General features: G+C 32.0%; 4 protein-coding genes across 5 annotated transcripts in view; 3 read left to right on the top strand and 1 right to left on the bottom strand.

Moving 5' to 3' along the window:
- LOC125857689 (LRR receptor-like serine/threonine-protein kinase RGI3) overlaps positions 1-26124 on the top strand; it is a 297610-nt gene that overhangs the window by 248020 nt on the left and 23466 nt on the right. The gene's annotated exons all lie outside the window — the stretch shown is intronic.
- Positions 7191-11656, top strand: LOC125857705 (short-chain dehydrogenase TIC 32 B, chloroplastic-like). The gene is made up of 8 exons (XM_049537317.1): positions 7191-7386; positions 8566-8797; positions 8878-8957; positions 9456-9612; positions 9793-9871; positions 10675-10762; positions 11040-11086; positions 11296-11656. Exons 1-8 carry the CDS (start codon positions 7257-7259, stop codon positions 11476-11478), a joined length of 996 nt encoding a protein of 331 aa, XP_049393274.1. The 5' UTR covers positions 7191-7256; the 3' UTR covers positions 11479-11656.
- LOC125857707 (kinetochore protein SPC25 homolog) lies at positions 12753-19408 on the bottom strand. 2 transcript variants are annotated; one of them, XM_049537319.1, is made up of 8 exons: positions 19118-19408; positions 18865-18933; positions 17175-17321; positions 16041-16154; positions 15766-15855; positions 15564-15686; positions 14854-15086; positions 12753-13139 (listed from the first exon to the last, which is right to left on the bottom strand). In XM_049537319.1, exons 1-8 carry the CDS (start codon positions 19284-19286, stop codon positions 13128-13130), a joined length of 957 nt encoding a protein of 318 aa, XP_049393276.1. In that variant the 5' UTR covers positions 19287-19408; the 3' UTR covers positions 12753-13127. The 2 variants fall into 2 exon arrangements, with proteins under 2 accessions (XP_049393276.1, XP_049393277.1); XM_049537320.1 differs by having other exon boundaries at positions 18865-18930; positions 19118-19405.
- LOC125857700 (pentatricopeptide repeat-containing protein At1g80550, mitochondrial) lies at positions 21689-25355 on the top strand. Its single transcript, XM_049537311.1, has 2 exons — positions 21689-21768; positions 23868-25355. Exon 2 carries the CDS (start codon positions 23950-23952, stop codon positions 25351-25353), a length of 1404 nt encoding a protein of 467 aa, XP_049393268.1. The 5' UTR covers positions 21689-21768; positions 23868-23949; the 3' UTR covers positions 25354-25355.

Here is a 26124-nt window from a genome sequence, read left to right as displayed (position 1 = left end):
AAGATCTATATTTGTATCAATGTCTCAAACTTCATAGCCTATGTACCTTTAGCACATGTTAGAATAGTTCCCTATTGTTTCCCTTTTAATAGATGTAAAATTATGTATAATTTGACACAAATGGAGCCTTGGTGTCTGAAATCATATTTACTAAGCTGTGATTTCTTTGCACCAAACAAATGTCGTAAGAAAGCACGTATAAGAAATGAGCTGACAAAGCAAAACGGATGGATTAATTTGCTACGTCCCTATGCGTGAGATATACATAATATGTACGTGAGAATCATCCAAATGCATTATTACAAGGATATGAACAGACTCGTTACCCTTGAACCTTGAGGAATGATCAACCACAATAATTTGCATCCCTATCGAGCCACCTTTCATCCAGAAAATCAAGAATAAAGATTGACCATCACACATATTCAATTATGATTTTCCCTAAAACTTCATGTTGCTTAATTTATGTATTTTTTGATGCATTAAAAATGACTAAATAAACTATTTAAAGTCATTCATGAGCTACATGTGTTGGATCAACAAGGAGAAAAAACTTCATTTCTTTGAGTGAAGTGTACCAAATGATCAAAACTTTGATATGCTTATGACCTTCATTTATCAAAAAATATTGGCAGAATATTTGACTCACCTCCCTCCTATATATCTCACGCTAATCAAGATATTTTACATGCATATATATTCAATTTAAACTTCCACACAAGCTAGCTATGCCACCTAAAGATTTGTTCCTAACGTATATATAGACTCATACGTAGTTCCAAAAATACAATCATTATAGGCTACAATTTTGAATTAACTTTCATGAGAGCAAGATGAGCAAAGTTCACCATATCCAACACCTTTCAAAAAGAAATTAAGCTAAAGAAACAACAAGAGAAAAGCCTATGCATATATATAATATGTCCACTATTTATATTGACAAACACTATAAAGAAAATCTTTTTATAAGATTGTCAAAAGATCTTACATTTGAACCATTGTCTCAATTTCACCACTCAAACTCCATAGCCTATTTACCTTTAGCACATGTTAGAATAGTTCCCTATTTGTTTCTCTTTTTATCTTAGGACATTAAATGTTGGTCATTAGGAGGTACTTAGTATTCAAATTTTCATGGTTTAATTTTAATTATTTTTTTCATAAACCTCACTTTACTTTTCATGTTGGATAGAGATGCATTACCACATAAAGACAAACATTATATTCTCTCATAGTAAAAAAAGCAAAAATAGGACCACTAAAAAACTTAGCCAATTAAGGTGTTAATTATATTCCTTTCATTGGAAGCTAATTAGTAATTAGTGTGAAAACTATCATTTGTATATGTCCCGCTAATTCTCCGTAATTAACTCATTTTTGACACGTTTCATTCAATGGTTGGTTGTGGTCACGTGAGGAGTAGAAAAAGTTTTAACTTATTTTATGTTTATGGACGTCAATTTTTGTTAGTGTGTTATCATTATTATTAGTATAAATTAGAAAAAAAGAAAGAAAAATTGTAGCTTTGTCGGCAGTTTTGTCTTTAAACTCTTACTAATGGAATCAAGTCAGGTGGTAAATTTCATTGCTAGAGGGAGACAAAGTAGTACTCTTTGGCCCATGGTAGGTTTCATAGTCTTTGTCTTTATTTTTTTTATTTATTATTTTGTGTTTTTACCTTTCTCTTTTTTGCAAAATTTGGAACATTTTCATATTTAATTTCTAATTAGGAGATAAGTCTTTTTTTTATTGATTGGTTATATAGCTTAGATTATTACTTCTTTTTTTTCTCTTACACGTTTTAGCTTTCACTAATTTGACTTTGTGGTGCATTAAATTTATTAAAGGAAGAAACTGATCTTGAATCTAACTCAATTCTAAAAGTTGGTTTATAAGATTGAGAACTATTCAAGATAATGTTAAGATGACATATATATTTCCACTCCACAAATGAGGTGGGACTCTAATAACCCAAACATCCAAATAATTGATATACTGCTTGACTCTGGTATTATGATAAAGAAATGAACTTTGTGCCTTATTCAATTCTAAAAATTAGTTCATCAATGAAGGATAAGATCATAAGACCATATAAGGAGTCCATGTCTTTATCCCACAAATGACATGAGACTCCAACATAAATGTTCTCTAAAAGGAATTTTTCCAATTCAAATATGGCTGGAAATCGAGACCTATAGTTAAGATTAAAAATTAAAAATTAAAATTTACAAAATTTTTATTCATTCCACTACAACTCTTGATAGGGTAAAAACTTACTCGCATAGACCAAATTAATGACTATCATATACATACACGTCTCTCTCTATATATATATATTTCAACATTTTATTATAATTAAGTGATACATAATTTTAGTCTGATTCATTAATTTTTAAGATTAGTTATTTAGTTAGATATAAATACTTCATGCAAATAAGTTTTTTTGCTAGTGTTCTACTCAAATCAGCCCCAAAAGCAAAAAAAAAGAAAAGAATATCCCTTACATTAGGGTATATGCATGTCTTTTGTCAAAAAGTAGCCGAAGAAGATGATGCACAAAAGACTAATAGGGGCTTTGAAATATTTATCTTCCACAACTAAAATTCAAATTTTTATAGTGTGAATGATTTCCAGTATCTTTTAGTTTGTCATGCAGTTTTGTCAATATCCCCCAAAACATTCAAAAATGTTTAACAAGTATGCTTATATTTTCAAAAATATTAGGAGACAATAAAAAATGAAAATATTAGATTGGAATGTATCTTTCAAATCCACCTTTTCCTCTAAGCATACCAACTTGTTTGGATGATTCCTACGTACTGTTTCATAATATATATGGTATTATATTGTATTAATTTATCGTTACATAATACCACACATCAATAATTAAAAGGATAAACTTATTAGAAAAGTAAAGTACAATGTAGAGTTATTATAAAAAGGTAGGGTAAAAATGATACAATAGAATTAATGAATAATGAACAAAGAAAAAAAAAAGAGGACTAAAAATAACGACATGATCATACTAAATTGATCCTTACATAAAGTGAGACTTTTCATCGTTACGTAATGATAAATTTGACAATACGATATAGTAAAAAATTGAATTACAATCACCCAGACATTGTATTTAAACTAACAGACATAATACAATACAATAGTAACAACCACCCAAACAAGGTATTAGTCAAACAAACGTATATAATCGAAGGAATTATTAAATCTTAGCTTAAGAGTTGTTAGGATTTTGCAATGAGACCATTGATTCTTTCCCTTTTTATGTAGATAAGAATTAGTATAATTAGTTATTTTTATCATAAACTTTCTTTAAATAACTTACCACATGATCCACTCCATAATTTTATTATTGCATTACCAATACCCTTCTTGGATTATCTACTTATCTAGAAACAACACCCAACTTGAGAATATTTTAACTTTGCATTTTTATTTTTCTCTTAATAATGACAAGTTTTAATAGCCATAAAATTGATATGGCATACTTAAAAACTGTAAATTTCAAAATCCTTTCTTTTTTCCTTTTTGAAAATGGGAAATCATATTACTAGCTCCAAAGAATAATTTTTACAAGTTTCACTGATTAGAGTGATTTGTCTTTTGTTCCTAATAAGCTTAATTAATAATGTAACACTATAAATGACTTGTGTCTAATCAAACACCTATAGTGTTTGATTTTCTAATTAAAATATAATCCTCTCTCTAATCCCCTACTTTTTACATCTTTTGGTGGGGTTGAAATATTGAATGATTTTCTTTAATTATCAACTTGGTGTACAATATTCTTAATGAGATTCGATTAAATTTAAATTCAAGTATGATAGAATCAATTTTTTTGAGCGACATTTCCAATCAGATACTCAAACCCAAAATATTGGAGGGCAAAACCATCCTACCACAAACCTAGCAATAGAAAGAGAAAAAAATAATCAATATATCACATGTGAAACTATAAGATAAATGCCTCAAAAAATTGAGGCAAGTTAATGAGAGTTGTTTGCCAATAAGGGAACTCATGGGACAAAAGTGCATAGCCACTCCATAACTCCATTGTTGAGGAGTCAACCTCAATGTTCTTTTTTAGTCCTTCTAACCTCCAACATTTGTCATCATTTTTCAAAGTGAAAAAAGGTAAAATCCAGTAAATAAATAATTTATTTATTTTTTTTAAAAAAGGTACTCTAACATATATATTAATGGCACGGTTGCACGCAACAAAAGCTTTGACCTTTTGTACCTAAAGTGGAAATTTCACTCGTTTTTGCCTTCTACTATTTCTCAAATTTCATCATAATATAAGAAGTATAAGTGTTCTTTCTTTTTTTCAAACTTCTCTACATAATAAAGAAATGCAATTATTGTTCATAATATATTTTCTTGGCTCAACATATAAATTATCATGGTTTTACTTGATGCCCACGTGTGAGGACTATATAAATGTACTTGAAATCAAAGGCCATTCCCTAAGTTTTCAAGAGTCAAGACCACCACATCCTAGAGACTTTTTGTCTTGTTGGGGACAAGTTTATTTGAGTAGAAGTATTTCTTAAGTAAGAAAAATCATGGTATAAGTATTTTTCGTTTTGTATTTATTAAAAATATATATTGGAATCAATTTTAAGAAATGTAAAAAGAAAGGAATCAAAAGATTTTAAAAACTTGTGGGGATGTTTAAGTAGGCATTTGGACATGAATTGAGTGATATTTAGAATTAACTAAAGTTGTGTTTGAATATACATGTCATTTGAATTTATTTATTTTTTGGTGAAAACGTCATTCCAAAAAATAGACTATGCAATACGCGAATTTGAATGGGTTCGTAGATATATTCATTTTGATGATAAGATGTTTGAGTAAAAAGGTAATTAAGAAACTAATAATGTCATGTTGTAGTTTCCACTATTCACTTCTCTTGCTTCAAGTTACAAATAAATAGATTGCAATAATGTCATGCCTACTATAATTGGAGAGGAGAAACATAACAAAAACAAGAAGAAGAACAAAAATTACAAAGTGTGAATATATATGTTCAACTACAAGTCACCGTCCAAAATAATCTCCTTTACAACTACAAAGGTGTTCTAATTTGCCTCTTATTTTCTTGACAAATTATGAAAATACTCATCAAATTTTCTTTAATTCTAATGTTCACACACGCAATATTAGACATGCCTTATTGAGTTTATCGATGAATACTAATACAAACAACTAGTTGAATCAATCGATTAATTAATAGTATAGCTAATCCAGCCAATTTGTTGTTGAATTAATCGGGCCTAACATATGTATTTATATAAGGCAATATATTTGACAAATATCTCAAAGTTAGATACAACGATATTTAAATTTATTTTTCTTGATAAAGATGTGCAGTTTTCCTTTTTGTAATCATGTGTAAGATATAGATATACAAAGTTTACTCATATTTCTCAGTCATATAACAAATTTCTTTGTTCTTCTTTTTTTATAGTAATATTTCTTGGAGATGACTTTTACCATTTTGAAGGAAGCTAAGAACTGCAAAATAATTGCATATCTTATATATCATATAATATGCACTCACGTGTAAAGAGAGAAAGAAAAAGCCAACAAGGCATTAAGCTATACATTTAACTCTGTAAATTAATGTTCAATCGTTATTTAATGTTCAATGGCTATTTCAGTATTTTAATAAAAACCTATTTTATATCATGAGTTTTTCTAGTGAATTAGTTCGATAAAAATAGAGTGTGAAAATCATATTTTATAATACAATTTTTTATTGATTCGCGATGAGAAAAACCTTTGTTTCTAGTATAGTGAGAAGAAGAAGAAAAGAAATACACACATACAATACAAGAATACTCTTATAATAAGATGGTTGGCCAATCGATAAAATTAAGGGATAATGGTCTGAAAAATACCTCAACTTTGGTCGGATTTGTTGTTGCGATACTAAACTTTCATGAGGACCTATTACCTCTCTAGACTATTTAATACCGTATTTTAAACATATATATTTGCCCATGTGGACATAAAAATAATGCAAAATTATAAATAGTAATGTGTCCACGTGGGCACATATATACCTTTAAAATACACTATTAAATAGTTCAGGGGGTAAAAAAATACGGTATTAAATAATCTAGGGAGGTAATAAGTACTTATGAAAGTTTAGTATCGCAACAACAAATCCGACCAAAGTTGAGGTATTTTTCAGACCCTTATCCCTAAAATTAACATTAACAATATATACCATATTTATTTTTGTTTTGTTATTAAAGATCATCACTTCCACCAAATATAACCACCCAAACAAAATATATATTATAAGAAATGACACATAGGAAGGCACTTCCTTAGCCCATGGAGTTATACAACAATAATATTCTTTAATGTCATTGGTGACATCAAATATGCTTCCATTAATGGGAACTACAATGAAGCCAATAAATCCACAGGCAGTATCTGTTAGTCTAACCTGACCTAAATATGTACTGTAATTAATAGATATTATGTTACATTATTCGTTTTGAACTAAACTCGTATAGTCTTTCTCAAAATTGTTTATATCGTTAAGAAGAATTAAAAGAGAAAAAAAAAAGTATCCCTTGGAAACAACAAATTAAAGAGTATACCCCATAAACATCAAATTTTCCACCTCTCACAAAAAGTAAAGTAAACATGATTTGAAAAGAGAGGAAAAATAAAGGAGCGTAAAACTAATAAGAGCAGACAATAATAATTAGAAGTAAGAAAGAAAACTTTCACATAATTACGTGCGTGTGCTATGCAAAAAAGCTTCACAAAAAACATCATTAACTAATACTCTCCGTTTCAAATTATTCATCGTATTTGTCCTTAAAAATACTAATTAATTGAGGGTTTTGACTATCTAACTCGTATTATTATCTTAAAATATAGTAATTTGCTTAGTATCGAACTTTAAAAGTTACGATAGATTAATTTGAGACGGAGGAAGTAGTCAATGACACCACCAAACTTTTTTTATTTTTGGTCTCATCCTGACAATATAGTCTACACAATAGGGATCTGCTGTTATTAGTTGTAGACAAAAGATTTGTGCACCCTCAATATCCAATATTATTATTATTATTTATTTTATTTTTTAAAAAGACAATATTATTATTAATTAGGGGTAGGTGTATATATATATGGACTTCCACAAGTTTGATGGAGCATATTATATATATGTGGTTTTCCAATATTAGTATTCAAAATTCCAAAGTTTTGGTGTAATGAAGGCAACTCTCAAATATTTGGCTGGCATTGCTGGCCCAAGTGGTTATGGTTCTAAAACAACTGCTGAACAGGCAACTAGAGATTTCTCTAATTCCTCTAATTCTCAACTCACTGCAATTATCACTGGTAATTACTCTCTCTTTTCATCTCAATTATTTGTCATGTTCTTGAGTTTTCGAGACGGTTGTAAGACTAAACAAATTACTTGTGTAATTTGTCAGAAGCAAGTCTTGATAGGGCAATTGTCAGTATTTGTGATTCCGTGCATGTTTGGAAGAATTCTTTAGAAAAAAAACATTTTTTTTAATTTTCTCCTTCTTCTTGAAACTTTTGTTTCTTTTTCTTTTAGTTGATGTTATTGTTGTTAGAGAAAATGAGAAATTAAATGGATTTAATTTTTTTCAAGATTTTGGGTGGTTAATTCTTGAATAATCAAATATTGTGAGATGTGACTATAAGCAATTTTATATTCATCATGGTTTTGGTCGACATGCATTAACTCATCTTCTTCTTTTTTGTGTGGAGAGTTTTGGAAGGAATATTCTTGGATTTGATTGTTTTTCAGTATGAGACTTTTAACATAGCTTGAATTATAGATGTCTTATAAAAAATGTTTTTTTTTAAACAAAAAATGTCTTATAAATTCTCAAATTGTAAAGAGACATGAAGAGGAAGTATAGTACTTTGTTAGACACTTCTTTTCTTCCAAAAATTAAGAAGCATCTTTTCTTTGAAAAAAACATTGTGTACTTTTCATGGCCCATGTTTCAGAGTTTATTCCTAAGTTTTTTTTCAGATGTAGGGTATTCAAAATCCATCATACACTATCTAATTTATACCTCACTTTTTTCAATATCACACATTTTAAGAAAATCTCTCAATTGATTTTGCGAAAAAAAAAAAGAGAGGGTTAAGGGATAAATAATTTATTAAATATTCAATTTGTTCTTCTTTTTAGTGTCTCTTTTTGTTTGAAGAAAGAAAAGATATAGTTTTGTCTCTAGTTAGCTACTTAATTAATTGTTGGTCAGATGTATAAGATTTCTCATCTGGACAATACTGAATACTAATCATATCCCATGATCTTTAATTAATTAAATAATTAACAAAGAAAAGTTCCAACATTAAAATACTTAAAACAACAACCCCCACTACATAAATTAGTATTTTAATCACCATGCATTAATTAGTGCAGAATCCAATATAGAAACCTAATTTAGTAGTATGTCATAAAAAGATTAGACAAATCATCATGACATTAATTAATTTTATTTTTTATTAATTAATTTTTTGTAAAAATTACAGGCGCAACATCAGGGATTGGAGCAGAAACAGCAAGAGTACTAGCAAAAAGGGGTGTAAGAATAGTGTTACCAGCAAGAGACTTAAAAAAAGCAGAAATTGTGAAGGAATTTATACAAAAAGAAACTCCAATGGCTCAAATTATATTATTAGAAATTGATTTGAGTTCATTTGCTTCAATTCAGAGATTTTGTGCTGAGTTTTTGTCTTTACAACTCCCTCTTCACATCCTCATGTATGTATTTTATTTATTTATTTAATTTTTTTTAAAAAAAAATAATTAATTGATGATTGGTTTGAATTTTTGTTATGTAGAAATAATGCAGGGAAATTTTCACAGAAATTGGAGTTTTCTGAAGACAAAATTGAGATGACTTTTGCTACAAACTACTTAGGTAACTATCTCTAGCCATACTTTGGGACTATGTATATATTCTTTTTGAGAAACTGTTTATCATTAGGTCATCGAAAGAATAACTATATTATAGTGAAATTAAATGAAAAAATGAGTTTTCGGGTTTATTGGAAATAACATCTTTACCTTTCAAGGTAGGAGTAGGTCTGGTACACACCTTCCTCAAATTTTACTTATGAGACTATACTGAGCATGTTGTTGTAAAAGCTTTCAGAAAATAATGAAGGTAACATGCATTTTTGATGCATAGTATAGATATCTATGAAAATAATTAGAGTACTAAAATGTCAAAAAAAAAACATCAAATTCTGAACCTATAGTTTTGAAAGTGCAATAAATTTAGAAACAAATCCACTATTCGTTTAACGTTAAGCAATTATAAGTAGAGTAACACTCTATATAACAATAAAAACAAGACGTGTAGATGGATTGACTCATCAAGTTCGAGAAATTAAATGAATGTTATATTGTTTGGCAGGTCATTTTCTATTGACAGAGTTGTTATTAGAGAAAATGGTGGAGACAGCAGAAGGAAGTGGGATTCAAGGAAGAATAGTGAATGTTACTTCAGTAGTTCATAATTGGGTGAAAAGAGATCAATTCCGTTTCTCCCAATTGCTCAATCCTAAAAAATAGTAAGTATAGTATAATATAATATAATCCTCCTAGCATTTAATTAGCAAATATTTCATTAGTTAGCTTGTTATACAAGATTTTCGAGACAATGCTTGTGAGATTAAACTGAGTAATTTATTGTTGGTATACAAGATTGATCATTACTTACTCTAACTTAGTATATAATGTGTTCCACACAGTTATAATGGTACTCGTGCATATGCTCAATCAAAATTAGCCAACATTTTACATGCCAAGGAATTGTCAAGACAACTAAAGGTAATTAATTAATTCCCTTATTACACCTTTATTTTACTTGCGTTCATTCGTATGCGATTCGATTTCCTTATTTCCATTTCCATCAGAATAGATAAGACTGTAAATCAATATATTCTTTTATAACCTATAATAGCTAGGTTTTCTATGCATCTACCATGAATATATGTGGAGGGCGATATAATAAACGAGGCAAAATACACAAGATTTTTTTATTTTTATTTAGACACCTGAACCAAGATATGTACTTATGGAACATTTTGATCTAGTGCGTTTGACTTGAAATAGGTACAACCCTTAGTCTAGGCATCTAGGAAAAATTCCGACTAATTAAATCTAGAGGGCAGCTTATGCATGTATTCTACCAATATAAGATTACTATCTCCAATTAGTTAAGCAATCAAAACATAATGAGTGTAAAAAGTGGTTAACCCTCTAGTTAAGCAATCAAAACACAGTCAATTCACCAATAATTTTTTGTTGTTGTGGTAATTAAGCAAATCTAATCATGTAAATGGATTTTAATTTGTACTAAGCTGTTTTTCTTACCACTCAGTTATATCATTGATTAGACAGCTCATTGATAAAATTCTATGACAAAACTCAAAGACATGTAAGAAACTAGGGAATTGGATTTAGAATCATGCCAGCTTTTATTTGCACTATTAGTGCTGTACACAAAATGATACTTTTTTTTCCTTCATTGGTCACTATATATATTTTCCAAAAAATAAATAAATTGTTTTTTGTCTTTATATATTTGTATAGTTGCAATACTGAAATTATAATTATTTGGGGTGGAACAGGCAAGAAATGCAAATGTAACTATCAATGCAGTCCATCCTGGAATTGTAAAAACTGGAATTATCAGAGATCACAAAGGCTTTATCACTGGTATAATGTCTTTTCCCCTTTTTCTATTTTCATTTAGTGTGTTTGGTACGACAAAAAATATTTTTCAATTTTTCCATGTTCGAAAAAATACAGTAATGGTTTTTCCACCCTCCTACCCCCAGCTCCACACACCCCCACTCGCCAAAAGTTTGTTAACTTGTCACGTTAATAAATTCTTTACTTATCGAACATCAGAAAATTTAGTAGAAATATTTTTCATTCATACCAAACACTGATAGCTATATTTACTGACTTCCATTTTACAAATCATAAACAGATTCTCTCTATTTTATGGCATCAAAGCTTCTAAAGTCAACATCACAGGTTTGTCCATATATACTCGTCTCTTTTTTACTCTATTGAATATATCCTTTACCATTACATTCCCCATTATTTCCAAAAAAAAATGAGAAGATAAATCATCCTACTACCTTCCATAGGTGCCAACAAAAATTTAAAATAAAAAAATATATTATTTTTTTAGTAAAAAAACAATAATGAGGTCAATTTTTGTTTTATTTTGGGTATGGCAGGGTGCAGCAAGCACATGTTATGTAGCATTGAGCCCACAAACAGAAGGGATGAGTGGGAAATACTTTGCAGACTGTAATGAAAGTCACTCTTCAGTTTTAGCAAATGATGAAATTGAAGCTCATAAACTTTGGAAGGGTACTCGTGTTCTTATCTATAGAAGATTTCTTCCACATGTAAATTGATCAAAAAAAAAAAAAGATTAGTTTTTGTACATGTTAATAAATAGATATACTTTGTTGTATATCCATATAATATATGATGATAGATGAAAATAATATGATACAAGTATAGTAGTCTGTCCAATAGTTAGCTAACTGATGGAGTACAAATGTTAGTGGAAATAATGAAGAATCTTCTTTTAGTGGTCCATTATATATTGCTCTATATGGGTTACGACACGCTTTTTCCTTTTTTTAGTTGGCACTTTTCGCATAATATCCAACATACTGTACCACAAATCAAATCTCCCCCATAGCAAAAATCGTTTGGATATTTCAAGATTAAATTTGGATGGTACAAATTTATCATGCGCTTGTTATCTTATCTCATTGTAGAGTGTATTAACAAAATTAATGTATGCATTAACTTTGTGTATTAGTAGTTTCTTGTGTGGTACACTTTTTCATACTATATATAACTAATGCTTGTATTAATTATACACTCTATTGTGTATTGATAAGTGTATTACTAATACCATGATTTTTAGATATTAGTAATGCAAAGGAATTTAATAAATGCATTAACATGGTTAAAAACCCAATTACCCCTCAAAAACACTTTTACATATTTTCCACTCATAATTGTGAAGGATACTTTTGTAAGTACACATTGTTATACAATACCTACCATTTTTACTGCACTAAACCAAACAATGCATTACTAATATACTCTATTGAGTTTTTTTTTATACACTCTACCAAACGAACCCTAAATAAATTAGCCCAAAGATTATAACCTCACAGCTACAATTATGTAATAATTTAGTCCGTAAACCAAACAAATACAACTTACCTTAAAAAGAAGATCAAATTCATCGACTTTCGTTCGCATGTGCAATAAGACAATCTGTATTTAGTTGGATACAGAGTTTAAAGACAAGAATTCTTGAAGCATATGGTCTGAAACAAGTCGGACATATATAACCTATAAACCACGAGGAAGATTAATTTCAGAGACCTTCCTTCACATTTCGCTTCCTCACATATGTATACCAAAAATTCAACAGAGATTGCCTTGTCATCAACATTGCAATATACAGTAATCCCAAATTGATACTAAAAAGATAATATACACATCCCACCAAAAAGTAAAAATCAGAATAAAAGTGTTGGGAGAACACCTGTAAAAACTGTTCCGCAGAGCAGAAGCTCAGATGAATCGAGTATATCATATTCCAAAGCCGCACCAAAACAAGCCTGGTGAAATAAGAGATCAAAGGAAACGTGCAAAAAGAATGCAGAATCTAAGCAATCTCTATTCTACATTACAAACATTTGATGGTACATTACAATGTACAAAAAGAAAAAGGATCTGTCTTTGTGGAGAAAAAAATAAGTGGAAACATATATAGCTACAAAGATAAATAATGACTAACTCGAAAGTCATAAGATGGATCATAGAGAAAAGTCAACAGAGCTTGGACATAAGAAATGAAGTCAGCCACCAGAACCGTTTTGCAAAGACAGCAAGGCTTTAAACATTTGATCAGGTAGCCATTTGACTTGACCGGTTACTGATCCTAACCTTCACGTAGAAGCAAATCAGGTTTTTGCTTATCACGACTTGAGAACTTGATGGCTAAGCAACTTCAAACGAAACTGTGCAACCATTATCATCTTTTGACCTGCCAAAAAGTAAATTTTGCACATTAGAAACCCATGCAGTTTGAGGTGCTTGCTCAAAATTAATCCTAATTCAATTTATGCAATGATTGTTGAAACGAAGATATTGCACACCAGGTAATTCCTGCCAAAAGAACACATTCACATGAAAGTATAATGATGGAATTGTTCATGAACAGTCCTGTTCAGAAAATTCAGTCATCCAAAGTTGTAAATTAGAGAATCTTTCCATATAAATGCCCTCTGCCAGTGATGTTGGGTCCTTTCTGAGGGGCACACTGATATCATCTCAGGCATATGCATGTATGTTGGTCTATAGAGGTGTCTATCCAGACACGACAGTGAGAAAAGGTTATCAAGTACAAATGCTTGTGAACCTTTTAAACAGCCCAGTACATAGACCAACAGGATATAATCAGTCTCAATTATTTGTTCATGTTAACCGTGATTTTTTCTTGTTTGGCTTGGTATCATCAAACAATACTTAGCATGTCAATGAGGGATTAAACATTTCTACAGTAACATAGGAATTAAGGAAAGAATGCATCTGACAATATGCTTGAGCCTGAAATGTGAAGGCAATGACATTCCCCCAGAATTGCTTATCAAATTTTCTATACGTCCCCCCCTCTGACAGTTAATGATAAAGTTCCTATTCCAACTTTTATTTATGCAATGTCCCACCCAAACGTCACTTTCATCAGGAGTGTTAACTTTGACTCATAAAAATGGTAACAATGTCCCACCCAAACGTCAATAGTTTGGATTAGAATTTACGAGTTCAATTGGTATAGCTCCAATCAACCCATCCAAGAGATTGGATCGACTTGCATAACATTACTAGCAAATTTTACCCAAATTAACCTGTAAGAGAAATTTGTTGCACATAACAAGAGAGAAAAAAAGCAGAAAACTAGTCTTTACCGTAGGGCAATTTCACTTTCTTGTACAATAATTCTTTTGTTATGAACTCAATTGGATAGCAACAGATTAGAAGAAAACAAAAACAAACAGAGAAGAGGTTTTGAGTTGAGTAGGTTGGCCTATGACCCATTGATCCACCTATCTTGACCCAAGAGTATTTGCGACTGGTTGGGTCAATCACATGTTCTTTGACTCAACACATTGTAACCCATCAGAACTTGGCCAAACATTTCCTCCTCCATTTGACACCCCTAATTGATCATATATGCTAACTGGCTTCCTTCCAGCACATGTGCATTAATTTTTTTTCACCCCTATAGCAAAAGAATAGGAACTAAAGCAGAAATTTCATCTCCGAACGGAGTACTGGGAAGTCAGGATTGCAGAGGGGGATGAATCAAAGATGACTTCAAGCATAGGTAAATTGTGAAACTGGACTGAACCTTGCTGGATGACAGCAAAGTGGAAAATGATATTGCTCAAGTGTCTAAGAGGGTGTGACCATTCAATTTGAGTGTTTCTTTTCTGTCTTCCATTCCTTTTTTCTCATTCCTCTCCTGGTAACAAGTTCCATATAATTTTGAGTTAAATTAATCAAGCAAAATTTCTATCCGCAGCAAGTCTCAAAGATATTAAGAATATTAGAGAGAACACTCGGGGGAAACCATTCCTGGCATCAACGCAAACATTTCTAAGAAAATATAATGTATGTATAAAGAAAAAAGAAAGAAACACAGAAATCAGTTAGAGCTTGTTGTCCTTGTACAAGTTCTCAAAATTAATAAATCCTACCTTAAAACGAGGAGAACGCCGGAGAGATGACGCAGATCCAGGAGATAGGAGTGCTGCCCTACTCCCTTTGGCACGGTCAAGTTTCTTGGAATTTTTGTTATGTTCATCAGATTGATGCTCCTGTTGCTGGGATAAAAACTCACTTCTACTATCAGTTGACATGGAAGAAACTGGGGCAGACACAGAGATCATGAAAGTGTCTTGATCGCGGGATGCTATATCAGGAAATGTTCCTGGATGGATAGGAAACATAAACATATTCGGAACCATCATACAGCAATTGATGACATCCCCTATATATTTATTAATCAACTTATCTTTCAAGAGTATATTTATGCACTTGTTCATGATCACGGTTTAAATATAAATAGGTCGATCTTGTAGGAAAATCCAGGTTATAACAATAAATTTAGCTTCCAAATTATGAAATGTTTAATTACTTGAATGCATTAACAAAATCATTTTCTAATTTCTACTAATGATTCGAACAAAAATCCATTTTTGAGGTGCAACAAGAGTTTGCATTCTGAAATGTTATCAGAGGGATTTGCATTTGTTGTGGAAATTCCTTGCAAGAAGATGCAGTACTCAAGGGGATTGCTAGCAGCCAATGTTCTATGATTTCCTGCACAATTAGCTGTATATGGGTCTGGTGTAACTAAATAAGGCTCAGAGGATAACATAACATAGAAATGAAATACAGGGCATACCATGTGTTACGGCTGCTTGAAACTTTTCTCTCATAGTCCTGACAAACTTGAACAGTCCATTGCTTGTATTTAACTCTCTGAGCAGCTCTTTTGCGTCATTTAGTTGTGGATCACATTCAATCACTAAAAATCCAAGCCAAACAAGAATTAAAGTACAGAACCATTTTCACTGATGTATAGTTGATAAATGTTCCACACTTACAAGTATACACATCATTCTCATGACGTACGGTAAAAAAGTACTCCTTATCCTGATTATTGGCATCAATATTGGTAAATATGAATTTCACTCCTGTGGAAGACAAAGGAAATGAATGCTAAGTGGACAAATCTAACAATAGAAGAAAGTTGTATTTCTTTTACTGGAAAAAATCCATTATTAATAATTAGAGCCTGTGGCGGGGTTATATTGTTCAGAAAGTGGAGTCTGCTTCTCTAGAATCTTAAATGTGTACAGAAGTTGAAGGATATGCATACCATGGCCACATTCAATACGTAATCCAAGCACCTTATTATACCACGCAATAGCCTCTTCTATTTCCTCTCTCTGTTCAGCAGTCTGATTATGCTTTTCTTCACATGCTTTGAGTTCTTTTACCCAAACAAACAAAAGAAGAAGACGAAGAAATGCACAGATCAATTACCCAACAGGATATGGTGTCTCTTGGTAGAAACAGCAGAAACAGTCACAAAGCTATCGACATAAAAGAAGAACCAACATTATTCACAAAAAATAATAACTTTCACAATGAAGTACGGGGGAGAATTTGAAAAGGGGGGCACAAATTAAAAATTAAATAAAAACTAAACATTATCACATGCAACATCCAACAGTAGTTTTCAAAGGAAGAAGAGACAAAGAATCACTATTCCTTAATGCCATCTTCCAACCAAATTAGGTGTCTTCATTTCTTTTGGATGACTATAATCTCTCGATCATTTTCCAAAGCCGAAGCCGAGCGAGAATTAGGTGTCTTCATTTGACCAGGCACAATCATTTAAAGTTTTAAACTAGCATTTCTATTTTACTGCTACATTAAACTGGAGGTGAATCAACATATAGAGATAAACTACACTTCTGATGAATTTCAAATATAATTGGGTCTCATGTTACTTTAATTGCTTTGGAGGGTGTAAAGAAGAAAGATGAAAGTCGACAAACACCTCTAATCTGAGACAAGGCCAAGTGATAAGACTAGAGCCTAAGGTCAAATAGAACTTCTTGATAAATCTACTTTTTTCTCTTCCCTTCCCTAAAATCTATCAAATGAATTGCTTTGCATACCATACGGTAACATTGCCAAACTGAGGATGTAGAAATTAACTTTTAGGATAACTTTTGTCTTGAAATTTATTTACTAACAACACACAGAAGCAATAAATACTGCAATTGGATTCATGATCGTAAACAAGTTGGATAAAAAAATAAATAATTTCAGTAGTCATCTCATGCTATAACTAAATGGAATATTAAAAAATTGAAATTAAGCATAAATGATTCTTGAAACATCACTGTTTGCTATTTCTCTCATAGAAAAACTCTACATGAAGCATGTACGACTTTGTCAAATGCATGAAAAGTGGGCAGACTTTTGTAGGGATAGATTTTACCATCAGCTTGTTGAGATATTATGGCTGCATATTCATCTTTTCTGGCCCTTTGGTTTTCCACAACCCCTCTAAGTTCTTCTACTTTATCTTTTGTAGCAGATATTGAGTCTGCTACTGCTATCTGCTTTGCCTCTTTTCGGGTCTTCGCTGAAGATGACATACATGTTAGAGTTATAAATTAATAGCAGAGACAAAATAATAATAATCCAATTTTTATAGAGAGCAAATGATCATTCAAAATCAGTAATACACAGAAAAATAAAGGAGGAGTAATTCAATTTTTTCCCAAGGAAACTAGTACAAGTGTACAACAACAACATACCAAGTGTAATCAAGTAGGGCTTCGAGAGGGTAGGATGTACACATACCTTACCCCTACCGTTGTAAGGTAGAAAGGCTATTTTCAAAAGACCCTCAGCTCAAAAGGCAGCGTCAGACGAGATTCCAAGGAAATAAGTAGTATACAGAAATTGCAGGATATTCAGGCTGGATATATGTAATTAGTGGCTGAAAATCAATCCTCTCAAGTCTCAAATATGAAAAACAAATGAACTTGAGAGTAAAAAGAAGAGATTTTTGGAAAATACTGTGGGTGAGAACCAGCAGAATAAGTAAATAACCTCCAGAATTGTGTGATGAGTACCATACTGCAGCTACTTTGGATGTGAATCTTCTACACATACTTCCCATTTTCAGTCAATAAAACAAGATAGCCAGAAACAACAATATCTCGAATAACAAAAACGTGCTACGATAAATCCTTTTAACTTTGGAAGCACTGTTACTCAGAACTTCAGGCTATCAGTGTTTATTGACTCTTATTGTCACTACAATAAAGACCTTCAGAGTTTAAAGAACAGTTCATTCACATACTTAGTACTTAGATCATCACATATGCAAGTTCACTTTTCGAAAAAAGGCAATGAGAAGTTCACCAACCACTTCAATGAGATTAGAATAACAACCTAACTTCAAAGTCACAATAAATGTGATATGAGGGCAAGTTCCCCTGCCAATAACAGAATGATGCTATTTTGATCAAGAAGTTTGTTGTATAAAAAATATTTACTTCCTTCCTATCAACAATCTTATAGACCATGACATTTTGTTCTAACTGAAAATAAATTCTTCATAATTGCATGTCATTAAAATCTTCCTCTCTTTGGTACAACTGTACATACTGTAGAACATAACAATCATTTTCGGCAATAACTATGCTTCATTAGAAAATCCACAAGCAAACATTACATCCATCCTCTTTTCTCAATATTGAATAACTATTATGATGAAGCAACAGCAAAATGAACCACCCTCTGAATCCTTTATCAGAAATGGTAGCACCTAGATAAACAATAACGGCTCAAACTAAGACATGCTATACCCTGACGGAATGCATACCTAATACCATCCAGCACTGGCAAATGTAGAGTTCAGTCTGCAAGTCCATCTCAACCCAGTACTTCTAATCCGGAACATAAATGTATACGTAAAAATCAACTAAAATTGCAATAGATAGTAGGTCTGAACCCATAATTTCAAAAATATAATGGGCTCACTGCTAAGAACTTAAATATTGAACTCAAAGTTTAAATCTTTAATCCACCCCAACCATCCAGAGGTTTGACCATCAGCAAAGAACAACAGCATACATAATGACCAGTATACCAAAAAATGGAAAAGAGTGACACACCTGCAAGTGCTTTCACCAATTTGTCTTCCAACTCCCTCAGCTCAACTTTTAACTTGCCAAGTTTTGCTGGCGCAACCAATCAATTAAATCAAATAATCCAATCAATAAGATCCCAAATGAAGTAAAAGAAATAATCTTCCAGCTACGATTCTTGAGAATGATGCGTAGCTGAAAACCCTAACTTTAGAAAACTAGAAGTTCGAGTAAATATCGTACAAAAGCCTCAGAATTTAGCCTGTGGACAAAAACTCACACTGTAATTGAAGAGTTTCTTGTGCTTGTGCCTTGGTTGAATCGAGAGATTTTTTGAAGGAACGAGTGGCAGCATCGATTCTCTGCTGTTGAATTGGAATCTCCCTGTCACAAACCAATCTAAGTTCCTCCATTTTGTTCCTAGTAATTTCCCCTACGCTGATCTTCATCCCAATCTCAAAAACTCTCTGCTTGCTTTTCTTTGAGATTTGAACACTGAGAGACGATATGCTTAGCCCGCCATTTTCATATCTTTATTTTGAAAATATATGATGGAATACTCTACACTTTTCTAAAAATCTTAATGATTGACAATAGTTTCTTGTTTTTATGTGCAATATAAAAAATTTAACACCTCCCTCCTTTTTAATTTATTTATCATTAAAATATATATTTGTTGTCATTTTTTCTTCTTCTTGCAATTATTTTTTTAAAATGAATTCTTTTATAAGCTAAGGATCTATCAAAATAATTTCTCAGTTTTATAAAAAATAGAAATGATGTGTGCGTATTTTTTACCTTCTCCAAACTCCTCTAATGAGATATATATTAGATATATTATTATTATTATTATTATTATTATTATATTTCCACAATTGCATATTAACATTAACTAATTGCTCAAATTGTAAAAAAAATCAATAAAATAAAAATGACATTTAGCTGTCCAAGAAAGACCTAGAAAAACTTTAAATATCTAAACAAAGAACATATTAAAAATTGATTAACTCTCTAAAAATTAATTGTGCCACATAAATTGAAACAAAAAATAAACATATGTTGAGCTCGTACTAATACAAACTCTTGTGACTAGTATTAATTAGATAGAAAAGTGAAGGATTGTGATTAACTTGAAGGACCATATCTTTTTGTCCTAGACAACATCTAAAATAACTCATAATTCAACCCAAGTAAGGCTTCTCATATCAACATACAACAATGGAGTAATGTCATATTCATCTAAGTTAATGATTCTCAACATTTGAACACACACGACACTTACAAATCTCAGCAATTAATTGAAATTCTGATGAGTCAAGTGTCAACGGTGAAGAATTGGAGAATTTTGAATTGTTTTTTTTCAAGCTCATTGTCAAATTTAAAGAACCTGAAAATGAATTCAGCTAAATCATACTAAGCAAGAGAAAATCTCAGCTTAAAAAAGAATAATCCAAATAATTTTCAATAATTCATTGATTTACAGCAACTTCAATCACAAATTTGAAGGTCAAAGACCCAACAATTTCGTTTCCTACTTCTCCACCCAATGTGCATTATATGTTTAATTGTTTAGCGCGTCAATTCAAATCAATCAAATTTCAAGCATCACATCAATTGAACTTTCACAAAGTTTAGAATCAAACCCAGACAATTCGTTGAAAGAATTGTGCTTTTGTTTGCTTATTCAATAAGAACAAAACACAGTAAACTATTTTTAAAAAAAATTGCAACTTTTTTTCCAATATTTTATATTTTGATAGGCAAAATGAATGAAAACATTAATTATATAAACCAATTTTCATGTAATGCATGAAGCTAAATATTTTTTACAAACAACTCGTTGTGCTTTTGTTTGTTTATAAATGGGTTTGGGCAAGAAAGCATGGGTGTTGGCTGAGACAAAAAAATATGGGTTCTTCAAATCAATCTCAACCCTTCATTTGTCTTTTTTAAGATTGAGATTCAAATATTTAACGGATGAGGGTATATTTGGCTCAAAGTATAACGGTAAGGATACATTTGACCCAAAAATACAACGAAGGGCATATTTAAATTATTTCGAATAGTACATGGGTAAATATAATCCTTTTCCATTTTAATTGTACATGAAAGGAACCTTAAGAAATGACATTTAACAAATCACTTTTTAGATATATGCAAAATTTTAAATGTGCAAGTAAAGAGTAATTTTTTTTTACCAATCTCCTATATGTTAATTAGATATGCAATAATACACATTACTACACGACTATTTAATTTACTGTCAAGAAGTTGCTGCTTCTTTCAGTAACTCAAAGTTATAGTTTTTTTCTGTTAGTTACAGAGTGTTCTTCATCTTTACGATGACTATTTCGGATATTTTTTACAATATAAAATATATATTTTTTATATGTATTCATGAATATACTAGCTATCTGTTTTCATTATTATTCAATGTAGAGACATTATTATCTCTGCGCAGTAGTATAATGATGTTATTTATCGTTGTAACTATAATTTTATATTGTCATAGCCAATTAATCAATAAAATACCTTATAACATTGTTGTTTCTCAAAATAAGATCGGAGATTTCAGCACAATAGCTGAAGGTAATATTGGTGGCCCCAGATCATAGTGTCAAGCAATACTTCATAAGGATTAAGAAAGACACGTATAAGAAATATATTAGTAATTTTCATTGTTTTGTAAGAACAAAAAGATTATGGTGCTAATTATCAGAAACAAAAGAATAGGGAGCAAATAATAAGAACTAAGAAGTATATGTTAGGGGTGCAAATTGCAAAAAACTACTTAGAACTCATAAGCAGAAATAGAGCCACTCCAGAAAACAACTCTCTTCTTCTTCTTCGAGCTATTCCATCCTTCTTCTGCTGCAGTTTGCTGAGTTAATCTCGGAGACTAATAGCTTCTCCTCGACTTGGGGAACAATGGTATTCTTCTATTATGAGATAAAATTTGATCTTGATGTTAATTTCTCATTTTATTTTTTGTTGTTGTTGGTGGGCACCAGTAATTCATCTTTCTTTTAATTTAATTTAAAGAAGAAATGATACCTTAATCCTTAAATTTAAATTTAATCTTTCTTGGTTTTACCTGTAAAATTTGTGAAATAATTAGGTTTGTTTCCTGATAATTGCATAATTGATTGAATGCAAATGTTCTATTCATACCTTCAAATGATTTGAACAGTCCAAGAAATAATTTTGGGGGTTGTTTTTACCGATTCTTGCTTATTCTGATTGGTTGTTTACTGTTCAAGTTTGACTAGACCATATCTTATTCATTCTAGGCTTTTCCTCCGCGCACTGCGCCTCTCTCTTTGTATTCAGAAGTGTAATTACTTTATTGCTTAGCATATCGAGTTTCCCCATTGAGGTATCGGGGGCAACAAAACATTGCCATGAACATGGCTAGAGACAAGGTGGACCTCCATTTTGTCTAATTTTACTTATGCATAACCTGCATAACATTTTTGTTATGCCTTACCCATTTGAGCAATTTGCAGACCAATCGTTTTAGTTCTGTATGCATTCTAAAGAAGAGATTGCAGCTCACTGTATCCATATGATGTGCTGATTAATATATCTTCATCCATGATGCCAAAAACACATGTTTTGTAGTAAAATTTCATGTTTTCAGTTGGGAACGGAATGCGATGATCTTGGAAAGTATTGAGAGTTTGAGCCATTGGTCATTATGCCTCTAATATAACTATTTATTCAATTATCTCTACTTGAGCCTGGAAATTCATGTATGCATACTGTTACAACTGAAAAACGAAACTAGTATACATGTTTATAAATGCACTCCATACATATTTTTGCTTCCAAAGCTGAGTTATTGATTTTCTGTTTTAAAAAAACATCCTGTAGAATACTGGCTTTGAAATAATATCGTCCATACATGTTTTTGCTTAAATTTCCCAAATATATTAGTTATGATAACAGGTTTGACAAAAAAGAACTGAGTTGATATCTTAAAAGATCTGAAAGGTGAATGGAGCTCCATTATGGTTTTAAAAGTTCCGGATTTTTAAAAAAATGGTAGGTATCATAAAAATCCCCAACTTAAGAAATTAGTAACTGTGAATTATCCATGCTAAACTTGGTCGTTCTTTAAGCTCTTCAATATATTGACAAATTATCACAAGATCAATAGTCAAGTTGGTTTGATCAATTGAATTAGGAAGTTCCCTTTGCTTCTGTGGTTGGAATTGTCAATGCATTGAGGCTTATTTTACTTTGCTAAAGCTCCATAACTCTAACTGGCTGGGGTCTAGTGGTTGCAATTACTTCGCCATTGTTGTCCATCAATTTAAATTGGTAAATTCTCCTTTTATCCTAAAGTCAAATTATCATAACTTGAGTAGCTCAAAAGGGATGTGAAATGTGTTATGGAATGGTTTTTATGTGACTGTGAATGATTTCTGGTTTGTGAATTGAGTTGAGATTAAGATGGAATTCAGTTGACTTTTGTTTTGCTGAAAATTTTGTGTTCTTCTGTAGTTTTCAAGTACTTACTAATTTATGTGTTGAAAAATGTAAAACCACATCAAACAAATGTCTAGTGCGAGTTACCTCTCCTATGTGGTTGCGAGCTATTGCATAGGAGCGGGTGTTTTACGCTGTGCGCACCCAAAGGGTAGCGGCTGTGGGTTTCCCTTGTCATCAATAAAAAAAAAAACAAATGTCTAAGCTCAGATGCATTCAAAGAACTTTCGGGAAATGATTGAAAAACATATATTGCCATAGATATAATAACATAAAAGCAGAAAATAAAAGGCGACAACTAAATTACATTAAATAAGACAGACAACATATAAACCATGAGATTTTGATTACATCATTACACTGCCCATTACAAGTATTCATAGAAAATCACCAATGATAAAGAGCAAACAAATATTTGCCAACATGCGATCTTCCCTTATAGAATACTGTAAAATGCAAAAATGTTTTTTTTAGATAATTCTTTCTGTGCTGATGCTAAACTAACATAACATTTTTGATCATTGTGATTTACTTGGCAGGACAATCATTAACTCCCGCAGTCCTGTGAACCTCACAGTTATTAGCAGATTATATTCGAAAACTAGTTCCTAATCTTCTAGAATGCTTTCGTCAGTTATTTCTCGATATTCAACTTTCTTACCTTCTTCTTTGCTTCTCGCGCAATTCGAAACCTTGCTTCATCATCACGGTTATCACTCCACCCCCTCCAATGCCCCAAACACCACTTCCTTTCCCAACTATGATGACCCAAATTCATCCCCAAGTTCAACTAGTGCTTCCTCTGACCCTCTGAACCCCACCATCATGCTGGAAACCCTCTCTTGTTACAACAATGACTGGAGAAGAGCTTTAGAGTTCTTCAACTGGGCCGAGACGCAGTGTGGCTTCCATCACACCAGCCAAACGTGCAACCAACTTATTGACATTCTGGGAAAGTTCTTTGAATTTGATGCAGCTTGGAGCTTGATTGAGAAAATGAGAAGTGTATCCTCCATGCCTGACCACACCACTTTCCGAGTCTTGTTCAAACGTTATGTGTCTGCTCACATGGTAAAAGAAGCAATTGATATGTTTGATAAGATGGAGGAATTTAATTTAAAAGATCAAGTTTCATTTTCAAATCTAATTGATGCTTTATGTGAGTATAAGCATGTGATAGAGGCCGAAGACTTGTGCTTCCCTAAGAACAAGAATGATGTGAAGTATTCATGTTTTAAGGTGGACACAAAAATATGTAATATGCTTCTTCGTGGGTGGTTCAAGATGAGTTGGTGGGGTAAATGTAGACAGTTTTGGGAAGAGATGGATACAAGGGGTGTGCAAAAGGATCTGTATTCGTACTCAATTTACATGGATGTACAGTGCAAGAGCGGAAAGCCATGGAAAGCTGTAAAATTATACAAAGAAATGAAGAAGAAAGGAATTGACTTGGATGTGATCGCGTATAACACTGTTATCCATGCTATTGGGATTTCAGATGGTGTTGATGTAGCAGCTAAGCTCTGTCAAGAGATGATTGAGTTGGGGTGCAAACCAAATGTTTCTACGTACAACACACTGATCAAGCTTATGTGTGAAAATGGGAGGTATAGAGACGCATATAAAGTGCTTAGTCAAATGCCTCACAAGGGTTGCGAGCCTAATGTCATTACATACAACAGCTTCTTTGGTTGCCTTGAAAAGCCGAGAGAGATTCTCAAATTGTTTGATAGAATGATTGAAAGCGGAGTGCGACCTAGGATGGACACCTATGTCATGCTCATGAGGAAATTTGGAAGATGGGGATTTCTTCGACCGGTCTTTATTCTTTGGGAAAAGATGGAAAAACAGGGATTGAGTCCAGATGCGTCTGCTTACAATGCATTAATTGATGCCTTGGTACAAAAGGGTATGGTTGATATGGCACGTAAATATGATGAAGAGATGTTAGCAAAGGGCCTTTCAGCTAAGCCGAGGGTAGAACTGGGGACAAAGTTGACTACTGCTGACTGTGAAGGCAGCTGATGACAATGCAGTTAAGATGTAAAATGCCCATGTTGAACTTCAGCTGTTCTTTGTCATCCTTGTGCTTGGTAGCAGCAGGTGATCCTCCTTTTGAAGTGTCTACAAAGTGCAAAAGCAACGCCTCATGAATTGACATTCTTTGAAGATACCAGAATGTGTTTCAGTGAGCTACGTGTTTGTGGCTGCATTGCATCAGGTCTTGTGCATCTAAATCTGGCAAGCCCTCTGTTGACCTCAAGTCATTTTGGTTAGAATGCTTATTTGACCGCACTGGAAAGAAAAAATCAAACTGTGGTTTTTACCCTTTGGGATTCTTTTCGATGTATACACCGACCTCTAAAGATGGTGAGTAGTAGCCAAACAGGAGTTGTTTCACATCACCTGTGTTGATTGGGGACCTTGAAAGTTTTGTACCAATTTCAGAGGCAATGAGAGATTCTATTGTAAAGATAACAATAAGTAACTTTTTATTTCTTTCAAACAAGAGGTGATCTTTTGAACTCAACAAACTTGTATTATGTGTGTATTCTAAGTTGTTTGTTACTAATCTGTTCAAAAGAGTGAGTTCAGACAGGTTATAGCTTGGAATGTTGTTAGTAAATGCTGCTGCTGTTGCTGCTACTTATCAGTAAGCACGAGGCAGCAACACAAGATAAAAACTTATCCGCATCGTTTGGTAACATCAAATCTAGCATGATGTGTTTTGTGCATTTTCCTGAGCTGTATTTCTCAGTTTGATGGAGTAATAAATATACTTATTTATAAAAAATA

The sequence above is a fragment of the Solanum stenotomum genome, chromosome 3, assembly GCF_019186545.1.
Source record: "Solanum stenotomum isolate F172 chromosome 3, ASM1918654v1, whole genome shotgun sequence".
In the NCBI taxonomy this organism is placed as follows: Eukaryota; Viridiplantae; Streptophyta; class Magnoliopsida; order Solanales; family Solanaceae; genus Solanum; species Solanum stenotomum.
This window is presented reverse-complemented; position numbering and strand designations above follow the sequence as displayed.

Bases quoted from the DNA above. Each gene is read 5' to 3' on its own strand.
- LOC125857705 (XM_049537317.1), top strand. From the start codon at position 7,257: ATGAAGGCAACTCTCAAATATTTGGCTGGCATTGCTGGCCCAAGTGGT. The intron at 7,387-8,565 runs GTAATTACTCTC...TAAAAATTACAG, and splicing joins ACTCACTGCAATTATCACTG to GCGCAACATCAGGGATTGGA. The intron at 8,798-8,877 runs GTATGTATTTTA...TTTGTTATGTAG, and splicing joins CTCCCTCTTCACATCCTCAT to AAATAATGCAGGGAAATTTT.
- LOC125857707 (XM_049537319.1), bottom strand. From the start codon at position 19,286: ATGAAGATCAGCGTAGGGGAAATTACTAGGAACAAAATGGAGGAACTT. The intron at 17,322-18,864 runs GTGTGTCACTCT...TGTCATCTTCAG, and splicing joins ATTGGTGAAAGCACTTGCAG to CGAAGACCCGAAAAGAGGCA. The intron at 15,087-15,563 runs GTATGCCCTGTA...CTATCCATCCAG, and splicing joins TCAAGCAGCCGTAACACATG to GAACATTTCCTGATATAGCA.
- LOC125857700 (XM_049537311.1), top strand. From the start codon at position 23,950: ATGCTTTCGTCAGTTATTTCTCGATATTCAACTTTCTTACCTTCTTCT.